Source organism: Manis pentadactyla, chromosome 2, assembly GCF_030020395.1.
Source record: "Manis pentadactyla isolate mManPen7 chromosome 2, mManPen7.hap1, whole genome shotgun sequence".
Lineage (NCBI taxonomy): Eukaryota > Metazoa > Chordata > Mammalia > Pholidota > Manidae > Manis > Manis pentadactyla.
The window spans coordinates 37595679-37613084 of NC_080020.1; the positions used below are offsets into that span (position 1 = coordinate 37595679).

A 17406-nucleotide genomic window follows, 5' to 3' on the forward strand; every position below is an offset into this window, starting at 1 on the left:
AGAGATTAAATTACTGGTTTCCAGAGTTTGAGGCTAAAAGTTGAGTATGATTATAAAGAGTGAGCACAAGACTGTGTGATTTAACTGTTAAATTCCCTGATCTTGGAGGTATTTACACATCTCTACAAGTTAAAATTCACAAAATTACGAAAAAAGTTAATTTTCTGTATGTTTATTCAAAATATGAATTTTCTTAATGTCAAAAAGAGAAGCCAAGAGGGGCGGAAAATGGCGGCGTGAGTAGAGCAGCGGAAATCTCCTCCCAAAACAACATATATCTATGAAAATATAACAAAGACAACCCTTCCTAGAATAAAGACCAGAGGACACAGAACAATATCCAGACCACATCCGCACCTGAGAGAACCCAGCGCCTCGCGAAGGGGGTAAGATACAAGCCCCGGCCCGGCGCGAGCCGAGCGCCCCTCCCCCCAGCTCCCAGCGGGAGAAGAGCAGGCAGAGCGGGAGGGAGACGGAGCCCAGGACTGCCGAACACCCAGCCCCAGCCATCCGGGCCAGAGTGCAGGGCGCTCGATACTGGGAAAACAGGGCAGCAAGAAGAGTGAGCGGGCACTGGAGGCCGGGTGCCGGAGGACATAAGAAAAGCGCGCGACCATTTTTTTTTTTTTTTGCTTTTTTGCTGTTTTGTTTTGGCGAGCGCTTTTTGGAAGTCTTAAAGGGATAGGGACCCCAATACTAGGGAATCAGGGCAGAAAGACTGGTGAGCAGAGGCCTGAGGCTGGCACCGGAGAATAAAGAAAAATGAACGACCACCTTTTTTTTTTTAATTTAAAAATTTTTTTCTTTTTTTTTTTTTTGGTGGTCGTTGTTTTGTTGTTTGCTTTTTGGAAGTCTTAAAGGGGCAGGGCGGGTCACTTAATCCAGAGGTAGGGAATTCGGGGATCTCTGGGCACCCTAACCCCTGGGCTGCAGGGAGCAGGGAGGCCCATTACGGAGATAAATAGCCTCCCAGCAGCTCCTGCTCCAACGCGACTCCACCATTTTGGAGTAGCTGCCCGAGCCAGGCCACGCCCACAGCAACAGCGGAGATTAACTCCATAGCAACCGGGCAGGAAGCAGAAACCCTGTCTGCGCGCAGTTGCGCAGCACAAGCCACTAGAGGCCGCTGTTCTCCCAGGAGAGGAGGGCCACAAACCAACAAGAAAGGAAGTCCTTCCAGCCGTCACTCGTCCCAGTTCTGCAGACTATTCCTATCACCATGAAAAGGCAAAGCTACAGGCAGACAAAGATCACAGAGACAACACCAGAGAAGGAGACAGACCTAACCAGTCTTCCTGAAAAAGAATTCAAAATAAGAATCATAAACATGCTGACACAGATGCAGAGAAATACGCAAGAGAAATGGGATGAAGTCCGGAAGGAGATCACAGATGCCAGAAAGGAGATCGCAGAAATGAAACAAACTCTGGAAGGGTTTATAAGCAGAATGGATAGAATGCAAGAGGCCATTGATGGAATTGAAATCAGAGAACAGGAATGCATAGAAGCTGACAGAGAGAGACAAAAGGATCTCCAGGAATGAAACAATATTAAGAGAACTGTGTGACCAATCCAAAAGGAAAAATATCCATATTATAGGGGTCCCAGAAGAAGAAGAGAGAGGAAAAGAGATGGAAAGTATCTTAGAAGAAATAATTGCTGAAAACTTCCCCACACTGGGGGAGGAAGTAATCGAACAGACCACGGAAATACACAGAACCCCCAACAGAAAGGATCCAAGAAGGGCAACACCAAGACACATAATAATTAAAATGGCAAAGATCAAGGACAAGGAAAGAGTGTTAAAGGCAGCTAGAGAGAAAAAGGTCACCTATAAAGGGAAACCCATCAGGCTAACGTCAGATTTCTCAACAGAAACCCTACAGGCCAGAAGAGAATGGCATGATATATTTAATACAATGAAACAGAAGGGCCTTGAACCAAGGATACTGTATCCAGCACGACTATCATTCAAATATGATGGTGGGATTAAACAATTCCCAGACAAACAAAAGCTGAGGGAATTTGCTTTCCACAAACCACCTCTACAGAACATCTTACAGGGACTGCTCTAGATGGGAGCACTCCTAGAAAGAGCACAGCACAAAACACCCAACATATGAAGAATCGAGGAGGAGGAACAAGAAGGGAGAGAAGAAAAGAATCTCCAGACAGTGTATATAACAGCTCAATAAGCGAGCTAAGTTAGGCAGTAAGATACTAAAGAGGCTAACCTTGAACCTTCGGTAACCACGAATTTAAAGCCTGCAATGGCAATAAGTACATATCTTTCAATAGTCACCCTAAATGTTAATGGGTTGAATGCACCAATCAAAAGACACAGAGTAACAGAATGGATAAAAAAGCAAGACCCATCTATATGCTGCTTACAAGAAACTCACCTCAAACCCAAAGACATGTACAGACTAAAAGTCAAGGGATGGAAAAACATATTTCAAGCAAACAACAGTGAGAAGAAAGCAGGGGTTGCAGTACTAATATCAGACAAAATAGACTTCAAAACAAAGAAAGTAACAAGAGATAAAGAAGGACACTACATAATGATAAAGGGCTCAGTCAAACAAGAGGATATAACCATTCTAAATATATATGCACCCAACACAGGAGCACCAGCATATGTGAAACAAATACTAACAGAACTAAAGGGGGATATAGACTGCAATGCATTCATTCTAGGAGACTTCAACACACCACTCACCCCAAAGGATAGATCCACTGGGCAGAAAATAAGTAAGGAAACGGAAGCACTGAACAACACAGTAGAGCAGATGGACCTAATAGACATCTATAGAACTCTACATCCAAAAGCAGCGGGATATACATTCTTCTCAAGTGCACATGGAACATTCTCCAGAATAGACCACATACTAGGCCACAAAAAGAGCCTCAGAAAATTCCAAGATTGAAATCCTACCAACCAACTTTTCAGACCACAAAGGCATAAAGCTAGAAATAAACTGTACAAAGAAAGCAAAGAGGCTCACAAACACATGGAGGCTTAACAACACACTCCTAAAAAATCAATGGATCAATGACCAAATCAAAATGGAGATCCAGCAATATATGGAAACAAATGACAACAACAACACTAAGCCCCAACTTCTGTGGGACACAGCAAAAGCAGTCTTAAGAGGAAAGTATATAGCAATCCAAGCATATTTAAAAAAGGAAGAGCAATCCCAAATGAATGGTCTAATGTCACAATTATCGAAATTGGAAAAAGAAGAACAGATGAGGCCTAAGGTCAGCAGAAGGAGGGACATAATAAAGATCAGAGAAGAAATAAATAAAATTGAGAAGAATAAAACAATAGCAAAAATCAATGAAACCAAGAGCTGGTTCTTCGAGAAAATAAACAAAATAGATAAGCCTCTAGCCAGACCAATTAAGAAGAAAAGAGAGTCAACACAAATCAACAGTATCAGAAACGAGAAAGGAAAAATCACGACGGACCCCACGGAAATGCAAAGAATTATTGGAGACTACTATGAAAACCTATATGCTAACAAGCTGGGAAACCTAGGAGAAATGGACAACTTCCTAGAAAAATACAACCTTTCAAGATTGACCCAGGAAAAAACAGAAAATCTAAACAGACCAATTACCAGCAACGAAATTGAAGTGGTAATCAAAAAACTACCAAAGAACAAAACACCCGGGCCAGATGGATTTACCTCGGAATTTTATCAGACATACAGGGAAGACATAATACCCATTGTCCTTAAAGTTTTCCAAAAAATAGAGGAGGAGGGGATACTCCCAAACTCATTCTATGAAGCTAATATCACCCTAATACCAAAACCAGGCAAAGACCCCACCAAAAAAGAAAACTACAGACCAATATCCCTGATGAACGTAGATGCAAAAATACTCAACAAAATATTAGCAAACCGAATTCAAAAATACATCAAAAGGATCATACACCATGACCAAGTGCGATTCATCCCAGGGATGCAAGGATGGTACAACATTCGAAAGTCCATCAACATCATCCACCACATCAACAAAAAGAAAGACAAAAACCACATGATCACCTCCATAGATGCTGAAAAAGCATTTGACAAAGTTCAACATCCATTCATGATAAAAACTCTCAGCAAAATGGGAATAGAGGGCAAGTACCTCAACATAATAAAGGCCATCTATGATAAACCCACAGCTAACATTATATTGAACAGCGAGAAGCTGAAAGCATTTCCTCTGAGATCGGGAACTAGACAGGGATGCCCACTCTCTCCACTGTTATTTAACATAGTACTGGAAGTCCTAGCCACGGCAATCAGACAAAATAAAGAAATACAAGGAATCCAGATTGGTAAAGAAGAAGTTAAACTGTCACTATTTGCAGATGACATGATACTGTACATAAAAAACCCTAAAGTCTCCACCCCAAAACTACTAGAACTGATATCGGAATACAGCAAAGTTGCAGGATACAAAATCAACACACAGAAATCTGTGGCTTTCCTATATACTAACAATGAACCAACAGAAAGAGAAATCAGGAAAACAACTCCATTCACAATTGCATCAAAAAAAATAAAATACCTAGGAATAAACCTAACCAAAGAAGTGAAAGACTTATACTCTGAAAACTACAAGTCACTCTTAAGAGAAATTAAAGGGGACACTAACAGATGGAAACTCATCCCATGCTCGTGGCTAGGAAGAATTAATATCGTCAAAATGGCCATCCTGCCCAAAGCAATATACAGATTTGATGCAATCCCTATGAAACTACCAGCAACATTCTTCAATGAACTGGAACAAATAATTCAAAAATTCATATGGAAACACCAAAGACCCCGAATAGCCAAAGCAATCCTGAGAAAGAAGAATAAAGTAGGGGGTATCTCACTCCCCAACTTCAAGCTCTACTATAAAGCCATAGTAATCAAGACAATTTGGTACTGGCACAAGAGCAGAACCACAGACCAATGGAACAGACTAGAGAATCCAGACATTAACCCAGACATATATGGTGAATTAATATTTGATAAAGGAGCCATGGACATACAATGGCAAAATGACAGTCTCTTCAACAGGTGGTGCTGGCAAAACTGGACAGCTACATGTAGGAGAATGAAACTGGAACATTGTCTAACCCCATATACAAAAGTAAACTCAAAATGGATCAAAGACCTGAATGTAAGCCATTAAACCATTAAACTCTTGGAAGAAAACATAGGCAAAAACCTCTTAGACATAAACATGAGTGACCTCTTCTTGAACATATCTCCCCGGGCAAGGAAAACAACAGCAAAAATGAGTAAGTGGGACTATATTAAGCTGAAAAGCTTCTGTACAGCAAAAGACACCATCAATAGAACAAAAAGGATCCCTACAGTATGGGAGAATATATTTGAAAATGACACATCCGATAAAGGCTTGACGTCCAGAATGTATAAAGAGCTCACACGCCTCAACAAACAAAAAACAAATAACCCAATTAAAAAATGGGCAGAGGAACTGAACAGACGGTTCTCCAAAAAAGAAATACAGATGGCCAACAGACACATGAAAAGATGCTCCACATCGCTAATTATCAGAGAAATGCAAATTAAAACTACAATGAGGTATCACCTCACACCAGTAAGGATGGCTGCCATCCAAAAGACAAACAACAACAAATGTTGGCGAGGCTGTGGAGAAAGGGGAACCCTCCTACACTGCTGGTGGGAATGTAAGTTAGTTCAACCATTGTGGAAAGCAGTATGGAGGTACATCAAAATGCTCAAAACAGACTTACCATTTGACCCAGGAATTCCACTCCTAGGAATTTACCCTAAGAACACAGCAATCAAGTTTGAGAAAGACAGATGCACCCCTATGTTTATCGCAGCACTATTTACAATAGTCAAGAATTGGAAGCAACCTAAATGTCCATCGATAGATGAATGGATAAAGATGTGGTACATATACACAATGGAATACTACTCAGCCATAAGAAAAGGGCAAATCCAACCATTTGCGGCAACATGGATGGAGCTGGAGGGTATTATGCTCAGTGAAACAAGCCAAGCGGAGAAAGAGAAATACCAAATGATTTCACTTATCTGTGGAATATAAGAAGAAAGGAAAAACTGAAGGAACAAAACAGCACCAGAATCACAGAACTGAAGAATGGACTAACAGGTACCAAAGGGAAAGGGACTGGGGAGGATGGGTGGGGAGGGAGGGATAAGGGGGGGGAGAAGTAGGGGGGTATTAAGATTAACATGCATGGGGGGGTAGGAGAAAAGGGAGGGCTGTACAACACAGAGAAGGCAAGTAGTGATTCTACAACATTTTGCTATGCTGATGGACAGTGACTGTAAAGGGGTCTATACTGTTGGAACTCAACCAAGAATTAGGAGAAGTGCAAATTGTAGCGCTCCAAAATCTTACAACTACAGACTATTTACTGTTAAAAGAACATAAGGGATGTGAACATTCCCCAGGAATGGGTTGTTTTAATTGGTCTGATTTCTCTCAGACTGTTCAAGTTCAGTTGGACAATATCCACCATATCATAGATAAGTTTTCACAAATGCCTAAGGTGCCTAACTGGTTTTCTTGGTTTCACTGGAGATGGCTGGTAATTACAGATATGCTTTGGTTATGTAACTATACTCCTATTATGTTAATGTGTGTGCACAATTTAAGTAGTAGCTTAAAACCTATATATGCTGAAGTTACTCTACAAAAAGATATGTCAAAGAAATAATCAATCTTCCCATGTTTTCTTCCGCCTGCTACTTCTATAGCTTTTCTTCTTCCTTCCTAATTACAACCCTTAAATAGAATTCGTGCCTCATATCAAATTTACCGAGTATCATAATTCTTCCAAGTGGCAAACATACCTCAAGACAAATGCTGGGCATAGAAGCCACAGGGCATAAATATGCAAAGAAATAAAAAGCTAACTGTTTCAAACAATAAGGCTTCTCTCTCACTTACCAACTTAACATTTCCCTGTATGGCCCCGGAAGATGACTGGTTAGCCAGAGACGGGTAAGATTCCTCAAGGGAGGAACAACCTAAGACAGGCACAGTCGCAGGGGGGCCATCAGGTGAGAAATTGGGGATCAACAGAGGTGAGGCTTAGAACCTCACCCCCCCTGTTCTGAGAGAAATCTTCTGCATACGTGGATGTTTTATTGCCCTTGTCTAGCTTGGATTAACACATAGTCTACAGGCACACACCTGATCATCTACATTTGCTCTCTTACAACACTAAACTATGTTTTCTACCTTTATCTTGTATCTACCTACCACTTCAGCATTTTATTAAAAATAATAATAATAAAGAGAAATGTGGTATCCACATATAAATCAAGTATAAAAACCAAATGAGTATTCATATTTGAACTGTTTAGAGTTCATAATGCATGAGCAAAACCGAAAGTTTCTGTGATGACTGCCCTTGTACTGTTCACTATGTAACTTATTCATTATGTAAGAATTTGTTCCCCATGTAAGAACTTGTTTGTTATACCTCAGAAGATTGGAGACTGACGAAAATTAGGCTTGGGGTGGATTAATGATTGTGCATTGAGCATTGACTCCCCTATACAGAATTTTATTGTCGTCCCCTATACAGAATGATGTTGTCGTTAACAACATCAATAAATATGAGAGATGCCCTCACAAAAAAAAAAAAAAAAAAAAAGGACAGACTTCCAATGGTAAAATAAATAAGTAACCGGGATGTAATGTATAGCATAAGGAATATAGTCAAGATATTGTAAGCTTGGTAGAGTGATAGCTGGAACCTAGAATTATGTATATAAATGTTCTACCACTGTGTTGTACACTTGAAACTAATGTAATGTAATACTGTGCGTCAACTACCCTTCAATAAAAAATAATTATTTTAAAAAAAAAAAAAAAAAAGAGAAGCCAATTAAAAAAGCATCTTCCCAAAAATTCATTCCCAAAGTTATTAAGTGAACAAGACTGGCATCCCTCCAAAGGGCATAGCTGGGTGACAGTGGCCCAGAGTGGGGTGGTTTGTGTCCAAGCAGGTGGAGGATATCCCTGCTTGGCATAGGGTGTTGGAACCTAGGCAAAGTAAGGAAGGCACTCAAGCGGGGAGATTACCTGTAATTGGGAACTAAATACACTAAAGAGAACAGGAGTCAGGTTTCTCACTGTTGTTGTTTTAGAAAAAGATAAAATGAAATAACCCTATGGAAATGAAAATTTATGTGTGAACTGATGGCTTTCTATATAAATAGATGTAGAAATAAATATAGATGTCAATGTATGCATTATACATACACATCAACTACTCACTAGACACAGATCTTCACTTCTAACTACCATTCCTAAGGAGAACCAGGATTCCTTATCCTTGGAAAAACAGCTGATTCTTGGGAAAGGAAGGGCAGGGAAAGCATAATAAGCGAGGTATATCTTGCATCAGAGAGTAAGAAACTGCTCAAATAAAGATAGGGACATAGCAAAATGATAGGGACCTGTTAAAAGGACAGGGAAGCCACTTAGAATGGTCTTCCACTGGCCAAATCAAGGATAATTTTAAACATCAAAGTAATGGGAATAATAGATTTTAAGCCACTGAGTAAATTAGGAAATCCTTAGTCTATATAAATAAGCTGAGTGTGTGGTAAGAAACAAGGAAGTGCTTTGAAACTACCTTCCCACAAAATACTTTATAACATAAAAAGAGTAGCTTTACAGTGATGAGTGGGAGATACCACTTAATCAGTGATCTAACACCATCAGAAAAAGGACAAATTGAAATTAACTCATGATAAGACACAATAAGAACACAGCATCATTCCTATAACTTTTCTGCCAAAGATGTATAACCTAAATCAAATCATGAATATCAGACAAAACTCAAAATAAGGGATGTTATACAAAACTAGTCTGTAATCTTCAAAAGTGCTGAAGCTGTAAGAGTCAAGCAAAAAATTATTAAGACTTGCTTCGGATTGAAGTAGACTGAAGACATCTGATATCTAAAGGCAAGGGATGATTCTGACTGAATGGAATGAAGGTCTGAAGAAGATGATCATGTCAATGCTAATTTCCTGGTATTAATGGTTGTATAATAATTATGTAAGACCACGTCCATTGATGGAAATACATGCTAAGGTACTCAGAAATGATGGGGTATCATACTGTCAACTTATACAAAAGCAGTTCAGGAAGTAAACAATTCTATGTACTTTACTTTGTAACTTTTGCATACATTTGAGACTGTCTAAAATATTTTTTACAATTAACAAGGATATAAAAAGAATGAAAAATTTTTTGACAATTCTTACCTATATATCTGGATCACTGAAGAGCAAAATACCACCTGACTCATAATCATTGAGCATAATTTGCTTTTTTGTACCTAATAAAGGATTTGCCCAAAAACCATATTCACTTCACTACTTCTCTTTCTATTAAAACCATTGTTGGGTGTTTAACTATTTCTTTAACTCTTAAAATAAACTTACTCGATATATTTATGAATTATTTCCTTTCTTAAAATTTTTTTTCAGTAATTTAATTTCTTCATGTGAATCGGTATTCTTAGACAAAAGGATACACAATTCCTATTTAGAAAAGTTTATTGAATATTATTCCTGCATCATACTTATTGAAAGAAAAACTTAATTTTTCCTGAAGGTACCCTTTCATTTCACATGATCTATATTGTAATGTTTTTGGTATTAAAAATACAGGTTAAATATGAAATTAGTAAAATGCAGCATATAAAACTTCATGCTTAGCAAAAATAAGTCCAAAAAAGTTAACACAAGTTAATAGAACAGTACCCACAATATTTAAGATACTTCCTATGTAAATCATATTTGAATGCAATTTTAGACCCATAGTTAAATATGTTTTGCAACTTGTTAAGTGCAGGCACACACATTTTTCTTCTACCACATAATCTGTTCCTTTGATTAAGTTGACAACATCTGCTATGATCCATGGAATGCAGCATAAAAAACTGGTTATTTCTCAAGATTTGAGAAATCTGGTCCACCTTTAGTGTAGTTTCCTGAGATTTCTGCTCCACTGAAGTCAAAACCAGGATTCTAAAAGATATGAAAAAAAAACTGTGATAAAATAAAACTTATAAGGAAAAATATAAGTAACCTAAAAGGAAAATGGTAAAAAGACATGAACTGGCAACTGACAAAAAAAGGAAATCTAAATGGCCAATAAACATGCGAAAAGCAACCAAACCTTACTGTAATCATCAAAATGGAACTTAAAATCCATGAGATATTTTTCTTTTCCGATTTACAACTATTTAGAAGACTGATAGGTCTGTTACAATGTTGACAAGTGTACTTTAATATCAATAATAGCTAGCATTTTTTGAGAGCTTACTATATGCCAGGCATGGTTCTAACAGTTACACATACATTAACATACTTAATCCTTAGCAATAATCCTATGAAAGAAGTACTACCTCAAGATTTAGTCTTTTTTGAAGGGTTCATTTATTCAACAAACATGTACTGAGTTCCTACTGTTCGGTAGATACCATTAGAAGCATGTGGGATTCAAAAGTGAACAAAACACAAAGCCCTGTTCTAATGGAGTTTGCATTCTAATTAGAAGGAGACAAATAAATAAACCATGACTTATCTAGTGAAGGGGTTGGCAAGCTTCTCTGTAAAGAGCAAGGTAGTAAAATACTTTAGTCTTTGAAGTCCATAGAGTCTATATAGTAAGTACTCAATTCTGCCATTGCTGTATGAAAGAAAACGCACCATCAGAAGAGCAGAGCTGCGCTCCAGTAAAACTTTACTTCAAAAACAGGCACTGGGCAACACATGATATGTGGGCATAATCTACAGGCCCCAATTTACTGTGTTACAAGCTGGTATCTAGTGTGCTAAAAGTGAGTGTTATACAAAAAAAGTAAGTAGGGCAGAGTAAGAGAAATGAGGAGATTTAGTATTTAAGTAGGATAATCAATCATCATCATATGCTTCACTGAACAAGGACTTGAAAACAGTGAAGGTAACCAAACTATGGGAGAAGAGCGCTGCAATCAAAGACAGAAAAGGAATGGCCTGGCACACTCAAAGAACAGCAAAACAGCCAGAATAGCGAGGCAGTGACTGAAGGCAAGGATAGCAGAAGAGGTCGGGGAAATCATGGAGGACCAGATCATATAGTGCCTTTCAAAAGGCTTTGTCTCTTACAAGAGTGATATACTCTGAGAAAAGAAGTGATGTAATCTGCCTTGCATTTTAAAAGGACTTTTCTAGCTGTTATTTTGGGAAGACTATAGCTTGGCAAGAGCAGAAGAGAACCATTAGAAGGTTATTGGAGTAATCAAGGTAAGACATTAGAGGTGGTCTAGATCAGAGTGGTGGCAGAGTTGATGCTGAGAAAGGAGCAAACTTTTACTACACTTAAAAGGTACTGCCAATAAAGTCTCCTGACAAATTGGCCAGGGCATGGGGGAAAGAGAAGTGGAGGATGATTTCCCCAATGTGTTTTTTGTCTGAACAATAAGTTTCCATCAACTGAGATGAGGCAGCTAGAGGTGAAATAAATGTGGAAGGGAAGTTAGGGAGTTTATGATGGATATGCTGACTTTGATGTGTCTGTTAAGACAGCCACATGGAGATGCTGAATAGGCAACTGTACACTCATATCCAAAATCTGGGAGCAAAGTCTAGGTTACAGACATACATTTAAGAATCATCATCATATTGATGGAAATCATACTGATGCCACCATAGACCTTAACAGTGCTTTGAGACAGTGATTTAAGATAGATATTTATCTTAAAGTAACATTTAAATAATTTCACAGAGATGAAAACACAAACTTTGACATAGACACAAATGGAAAAATCTAAATCTTATCAAAAGGGAATAGCTAAATAAATCATTACTATATATTTAAACTAAAAAACACTCTGAAGCAGTTAAAAAGAATTGAGTTTTGTCTATATTTACCAGTAGGGAAAGAGACCCAAGACATATTATTAAATGAAAAACCAACATGAACAATACACACAGTGGATCAGATCTTCCATTTATGTTAAGGAAAAAAAAGCAAACAAACCAACTGATGAGCTGAAAATGAGACAAAGACATGGAATGGGAAGATATTGAAGGTATCTTTACTTTTTCACACTATGTAAGTCTGTACTGCTGGAATTTTTGTTAGCTTATTCGTGAATTACTGATATATGTTAAATAAATTTAAACATGGAAGTCATGGCAGTACAAAGAAGTTCCCCTCAAGAAAATTTTTAAAAACCAGATCAATACACAGAAACACGTCGTTTTTCTAACCATTTAACTTTAAAAACTCCTCTAAAGAGCTTCTGTAACTTTTTATAACCATATGTGAGTTTTAATTTCAAATAATAATTATCCTGTGATTTTAAGATGTTTATATATTTATATATTCCTCTAACTTACTTCTTTCTGAAATCTCTCTAATGTAAGTTTTCTCTGCATTTGGTCTTGCACCCAAGGATCAGCTGCATATTCAGATTCTAGAAGAGAAGTCCAACAATTTGCTGCATCTCTCTTTGTCTTTGTAAGAACAATGCGGACCATTTTTCTGTCCTCTAAACAAAAATCACAAAAAAATTAAACTTCATCATGAAATTTTATATTTTCAAAAACTACAGGTGATCCTGACATACAATTGTTTCAATACAATCTATTACTTTTCTTCCAAAGTTGCAAATACAAAAGACAGGGGAAAACACTCCAAGTTCCAAGACAAAATTAATTTTAAGCAAAAATCCTAAGAATTATAATAGATTAGCCTTACCCAAAGTCCATGTTCCCTCATCAGCTATTGTAGAATCAAAAAGTTTGCCCTGAAAAATAAATACATAAAGTACTAAAAATACAGCATTAATTTTTATAAAGCTTTTATGATTTAAAGAATTTAATTTCCTATCTAACCTACATATAATTGCTTAACTTGGTTAGAGTAGAGAGATCACATTTTGTACCCTTTCAATACACTGATAGGTGTTTCATCCTAAATTTTTGTCCATCAAGTTAAACAGAACCTAATTTACATTCTCCAAAACATTTACCATGACAGAGATCACAGGACTCTCTAATCAAAGATCAGAGCTCCATAATTTTTAGAAGATAAGAAATACTACTGATACTGACCAGCCAACTATGCAATTAATATGTTGAAATTAAGAAATTATGTCTTTAAAATAAACTTTTAAAAATGGATTCAATCTGTTGGGCAATTTGGCATTAAAACATTTTTAGAGCACTCAACTATAGATCTGATATCAGTTTGGCTGTAAATGATTTTTCAGAAACTCTTGAAATAAGCAAATATAAAAGAGAATGAATGCTTAAATCCACTTGATTTGTTGCTATTTGCCAAATTTTAGTTATAGGAAATGAAATTTAAACGTCACTTAAAAAAATACACTTTTTCATATATCAATATTAGAGGAAAAAAAATCCTACTGTTCTAAATGTATACCTGAAATCCTAGAGTTAGAGTTATTGCAAAATTCTCAAAGTCATTGGAATTATTAAATTTGAATTGCAATCCTAAAACACTATTCAGGAAACCATGAAATGCACAACCATTTGGAAAAATCAAGATCCAAGTTGACAAAAATCAATGCACTTTCATATAATAACTAACATGCGTGTGCTTATTTCATGCCAGTAACTACTCCAAACTCTTTTCACATGGATACCATGATACTCAAAATAATCCTATGAGAAAGGTATTAAAATTACCGGACTTCGTGGATGAAGGCTTGGAGACATTGAATAAACCTCTTGCCCAAAGTTACAAAACTAGAAAAATGGCAAAGCCAGGTATTCTACCAAGGGGTCTTCCTTCATCTCTACCCGTACAGTGCCATCAAACATCTTGGCATCTAATTTGAGAAATTTAATTTCAACTGAACTATAAAGCTTAACAAGGAAAAGAAGGCTCGAGATCCAAAGTCCACCAGTGAGAATGATGGGGGTATTTCTTGTCTTCACAACACCTCTTGACCACCTGCTTAAGCACTCCACAAACATGCAAATTTTTTCTAATTTTAGATAAGAAAATATACCACCTGACATCATCTGACTCATCCCTATATCCTTATCCTTTGTTTATTTTTCTGTAACTGTCTAAATATTAATTTAGTGTTATCACTGCTCCCTAGAAAAGCATAACCTCTGTGAGTGCAAGAATCCCATCTGTCTTGTACACCGCTGTCCTCCCGGCACCTAGTGCCTGACTCAGTGGCTGGAAAAAAAGTAAATGTACGACAGATGTGTTCTTTTAACGGTCTAATGAAGTCGTTCTCGGCCGAAGACACGCAGAGGTACAAAAGAAGCAGCTTCATTTGGTTTGGAAATATAGCCAGACGATGGGCTCCTCAAATTTCCACGTCAACTCAGCGCTGGCCGTGAGGGTGCGAACTCCGACCAGACCAAAACCAGGCCAGTGTTATCGCTCCTTCGGTCAGCCAAAGAAGCCGTAAATGCCTTTAAAGATGAGCCTTAGGGCCTTGGGGGTTTAGAGAGGCGGGGAAGAAAATAAGCACAAGCCCCGACCTGCCGCTACCTTGAGGATCTCGCGGCCACCCACTGCCAGCGCCACATGCCGGCTCTGCAAGTCACACTGGATATCCTGGGCGCGAGTGCCTGGCGGCACCTGAACTTCAATAAACACCTCCTCCAAGGTCTGGTACCACCGGCCCCACGGAGTCCCGCACGGAACCACACCACTGCGCTCCTCAAACGGGGCCGACATACTTGACCCGCCTCCTGACCGCCGCCGCACGGAGCAAAATGAGCGCATGCGCGAACCCCCACAATTCAGGCCATGCCCCGGCCTCCGAACTGGATCACTGCACATGCGCAGAGATGTAAGTGTAGGCCAGCCTGTGTTCGTTTTTCCCTTTCAACGGCCGTTTAGGACACTGGCAGGACCCAGTTTGAAAGAAATTAAATACAGAAACGTTTACATCCAAGGAACGGTGGAAGAGGGTCGGAACCAGTGAAGCTGGAACTTACTGCACTGTCACCTGTATGACGCCAAACGCGAACCTTCCAACTTCTCAGACAAGTAGTACGCTTGCGCAAATGCTGCAAGTGCGTAGGTTACAATTGAGTAACACCAGGTGTGATTGGACTTAGGTGCAGTAATAGTCTCCTATTGGCTGGTAGCTTTACACAGGCCGCCTAATTGGATGCGGCGAGAGCCAAGTGCGCATGTTCTCTGGGTGTTTCCGGCCTGGATTGGTGTGCCCAGGGTTTTGGTTTTCCAATTGGCTGAGGTAGCGGTGGGAGGTAATTAGCGGGGAGATTTGAATTTGAAGCGAGTAGACTTTGATCAACAGCAGGAAGCAACCAAGGAGCGCTAATAACCTTCGGTCCGTGGAGCTGCTTGTCAGTATGTCCTTTCCGAAGGCGCCCCTGAAAAGATTCAATGACCCTTCCGGTGCGTACGGGGAAAGGAGCTGGGGGACGGGGTATGCTCACGCCCCTTGCCCCTCTTGGTTCCCTTCATTAGAGGCAAATAGGCGATTTTAGGGCTGGGATGGGGCTCATTCAGTTGATTCATCTTCTGAAATATATTTTAAGCATTTATTACATGCCACGAGCTATTCAGGATGGTAAGATTACAACAGTGAGCGAAGTAAGGCCCTGTGCTGTGGAGGAACTAGAGGGAAGGGAGTGGGGAATGAGGACACATTGGTAACTATGATAGTCTCATCCAGAAGGCCTCACGGATAAAGAGGATTTGACCATTGATTTTCCTTTGAACTTGTCGGTTTCTGTTGAATATTCCACAAGGGCATAATAGAGGATTGGTAAAAGCACTTTAGGGGTGTAAATTACCGGAAACCCTATAAATGAAGTAATGGCAGCTAATACTGACAGTACCCCAGGAACCATAGTAGGACTTTTCATCCATTATTAGTTCTTTTTTAATCCCTCAAGATTCCTGAGAGGTGATTCTATTATTCATTATTTTATTGATTAAAAGACTGAGACTTAGATTTGCTTCATGTTACACAACCAAACTGGCAGAACTGGGACATGAAACCTGGCCTCCATGAATCCATCCTGTGCTCTTAACCACTGTAGTGCATAAGCACAATAACCAGGAAGCCTTGAATATGGATGGTAAGGCACTCATCACTTTGTAGATACGAACTGTATGCAGGGACTGGTCTTCCCTAGTAGATCTGGTTTATTCTTTACAACAGCCAGGTGAGGAAAATATTAATAATTGCCTTCCTTTTACAGATAATGAAACTGAGGGGTTTAGTAACTGTACTGAGCAGCCAGTAAGTAGTAGAGTTGAACATCAAAGGCCATGATTTATCCATTATAATATACACTTTATAACAGTCACTTGTTTTACATCTTTAAGTTCTATCAGCCAATATGCAAGTGCAAATGAGTATTAGTCTGCTCACAAAGGAAAGCCAAGTGAGCAAATGGATCAGCACACCGTATTTTCTTAATTAAGACTCAATAATCATGTTATTTCCTGGACATTCAAAGAACCTACTCTTCTGTCAGCTGTGTGACTTTTTTTTATTATGGTATCATTGATATACGATCTTATGAAGGTTCCACATGAACAATTCTGTGGTTTCAACATTCATCCATGTTATCAAGTCCACACTCCACCCCACCACCACCACCCCTCGCCATTGAAGTCATGGTCCATCAGTGTGGTAAAATGCTATCGAGTCATTACTTGTCTTCTCCGTGCTGTACTGCCATCCCCGTGACCTACCTATATTGTGATTGTGAGTTATAGTGCCCCTTAATCCCCTTCTCCCTCCACACCCACCCTCTGCAACACCTCCCCTTTGGTAACCACTAGTACCTTCTTGGAGTCTGTGAGTCTGCTGCTATTTTGTTCCTTCAGTTTCAGCAGTGTGTCTTTTAAGGAGAATTTTTTTTTTCTTTATAGAAAGGTTAAACTGTTTTTAACTAAGGCTACAGTTTCAGGAATAATAACATTTATTTGATGCTTAATGTGTGAGACACTGTACTGATTTATTATATTACTCCAGTAATCCTAGCAACCATGCAATGAGGTAGATATTATTTGTTTGTTCCTGTCTCATGAATGAAGAGTCAGCCCCAAATAGAAATAACATTCCAAGGGCTTAAAGCTAGGCTGGAAAAAGAAAGAGCATAATGTTATTATTCACCATCTTCTCCCTATGACTACAAAGAACCTGGCACATATTAACATCTATTGATTGGCTGACAAAGCTGGATGTTAATTCTGATCTGGCTGATTACAAAGCTGTTCCCATTCCCATATCCCCAACAACGTCCTATGTTTTTTCCACCATGCTCCCAAACTCAACCCTAAACTGTACTACCAATACAGACATAATTGTGACAATCCCTAATTTAAAGCAGTTTTATTTATTGT

The 17406-nt window shown here is 38.8% G+C and overlaps 2 protein-coding genes across 3 annotated transcripts in view; one reads left to right on the top strand and one right to left on the bottom strand.

Moving 5' to 3' along the window:
• Positions 1–9425: 9425 nt before the first annotated feature.
• Positions 9426–14996, bottom strand: NUDCD2 (NudC domain containing 2). The gene is made up of 4 exons (XM_036920802.2): positions 14563–14996; positions 12784–12832; positions 12423–12574; positions 9426–10064 (listed from the first exon to the last, which is right to left on the bottom strand). Exons 1-4 carry the CDS (start codon positions 14854–14856, stop codon positions 9981–9983), a joined length of 579 nt encoding a protein of 192 aa, XP_036776697.2. The 5' UTR covers positions 14857–14996; the 3' UTR covers positions 9426–9980.
• A 309-nt stretch (positions 14997–15305) lies between these two features.
• The window catches only part of HMMR (hyaluronan mediated motility receptor), a 59345-nt gene continuing 57244 nt past the window's right edge, over positions 15306–17406 (top strand). For both annotated transcript variants that reach the window (XM_057491485.1, XM_036920934.2), the window contains exon 1: positions 15306–15441. In XM_057491485.1, coding sequence (XP_057347468.1) covers positions 15396–15441 — 46 coding nt within the window. In that variant the 5' untranslated portion in view covers positions 15306–15395. The remainder of the gene's footprint in view (positions 15442–17406) is intronic.

Bases quoted from the DNA above. Each gene is read 5' to 3' on its own strand.
- NUDCD2 (XM_036920802.2), bottom strand. From the start codon at position 14,856: ATGTGCAGTGATCCAGTTCGGAGGCCGGGGCATGGCCTGAATTGTGGG. The intron at 12,833-14,562 runs GTAGCGGCAGGT...TTTATTTTTCAG, and splicing joins GTGGCCGCGAGATCCTCAAG to GGCAAACTTTTTGATTCTAC. The intron at 12,575-12,783 runs GTAAGGCTAATC...ATTTTTGTTTAG, and splicing joins TGAGGGAACATGGACTTTGG to AGGACAGAAAAATGGTCCGC.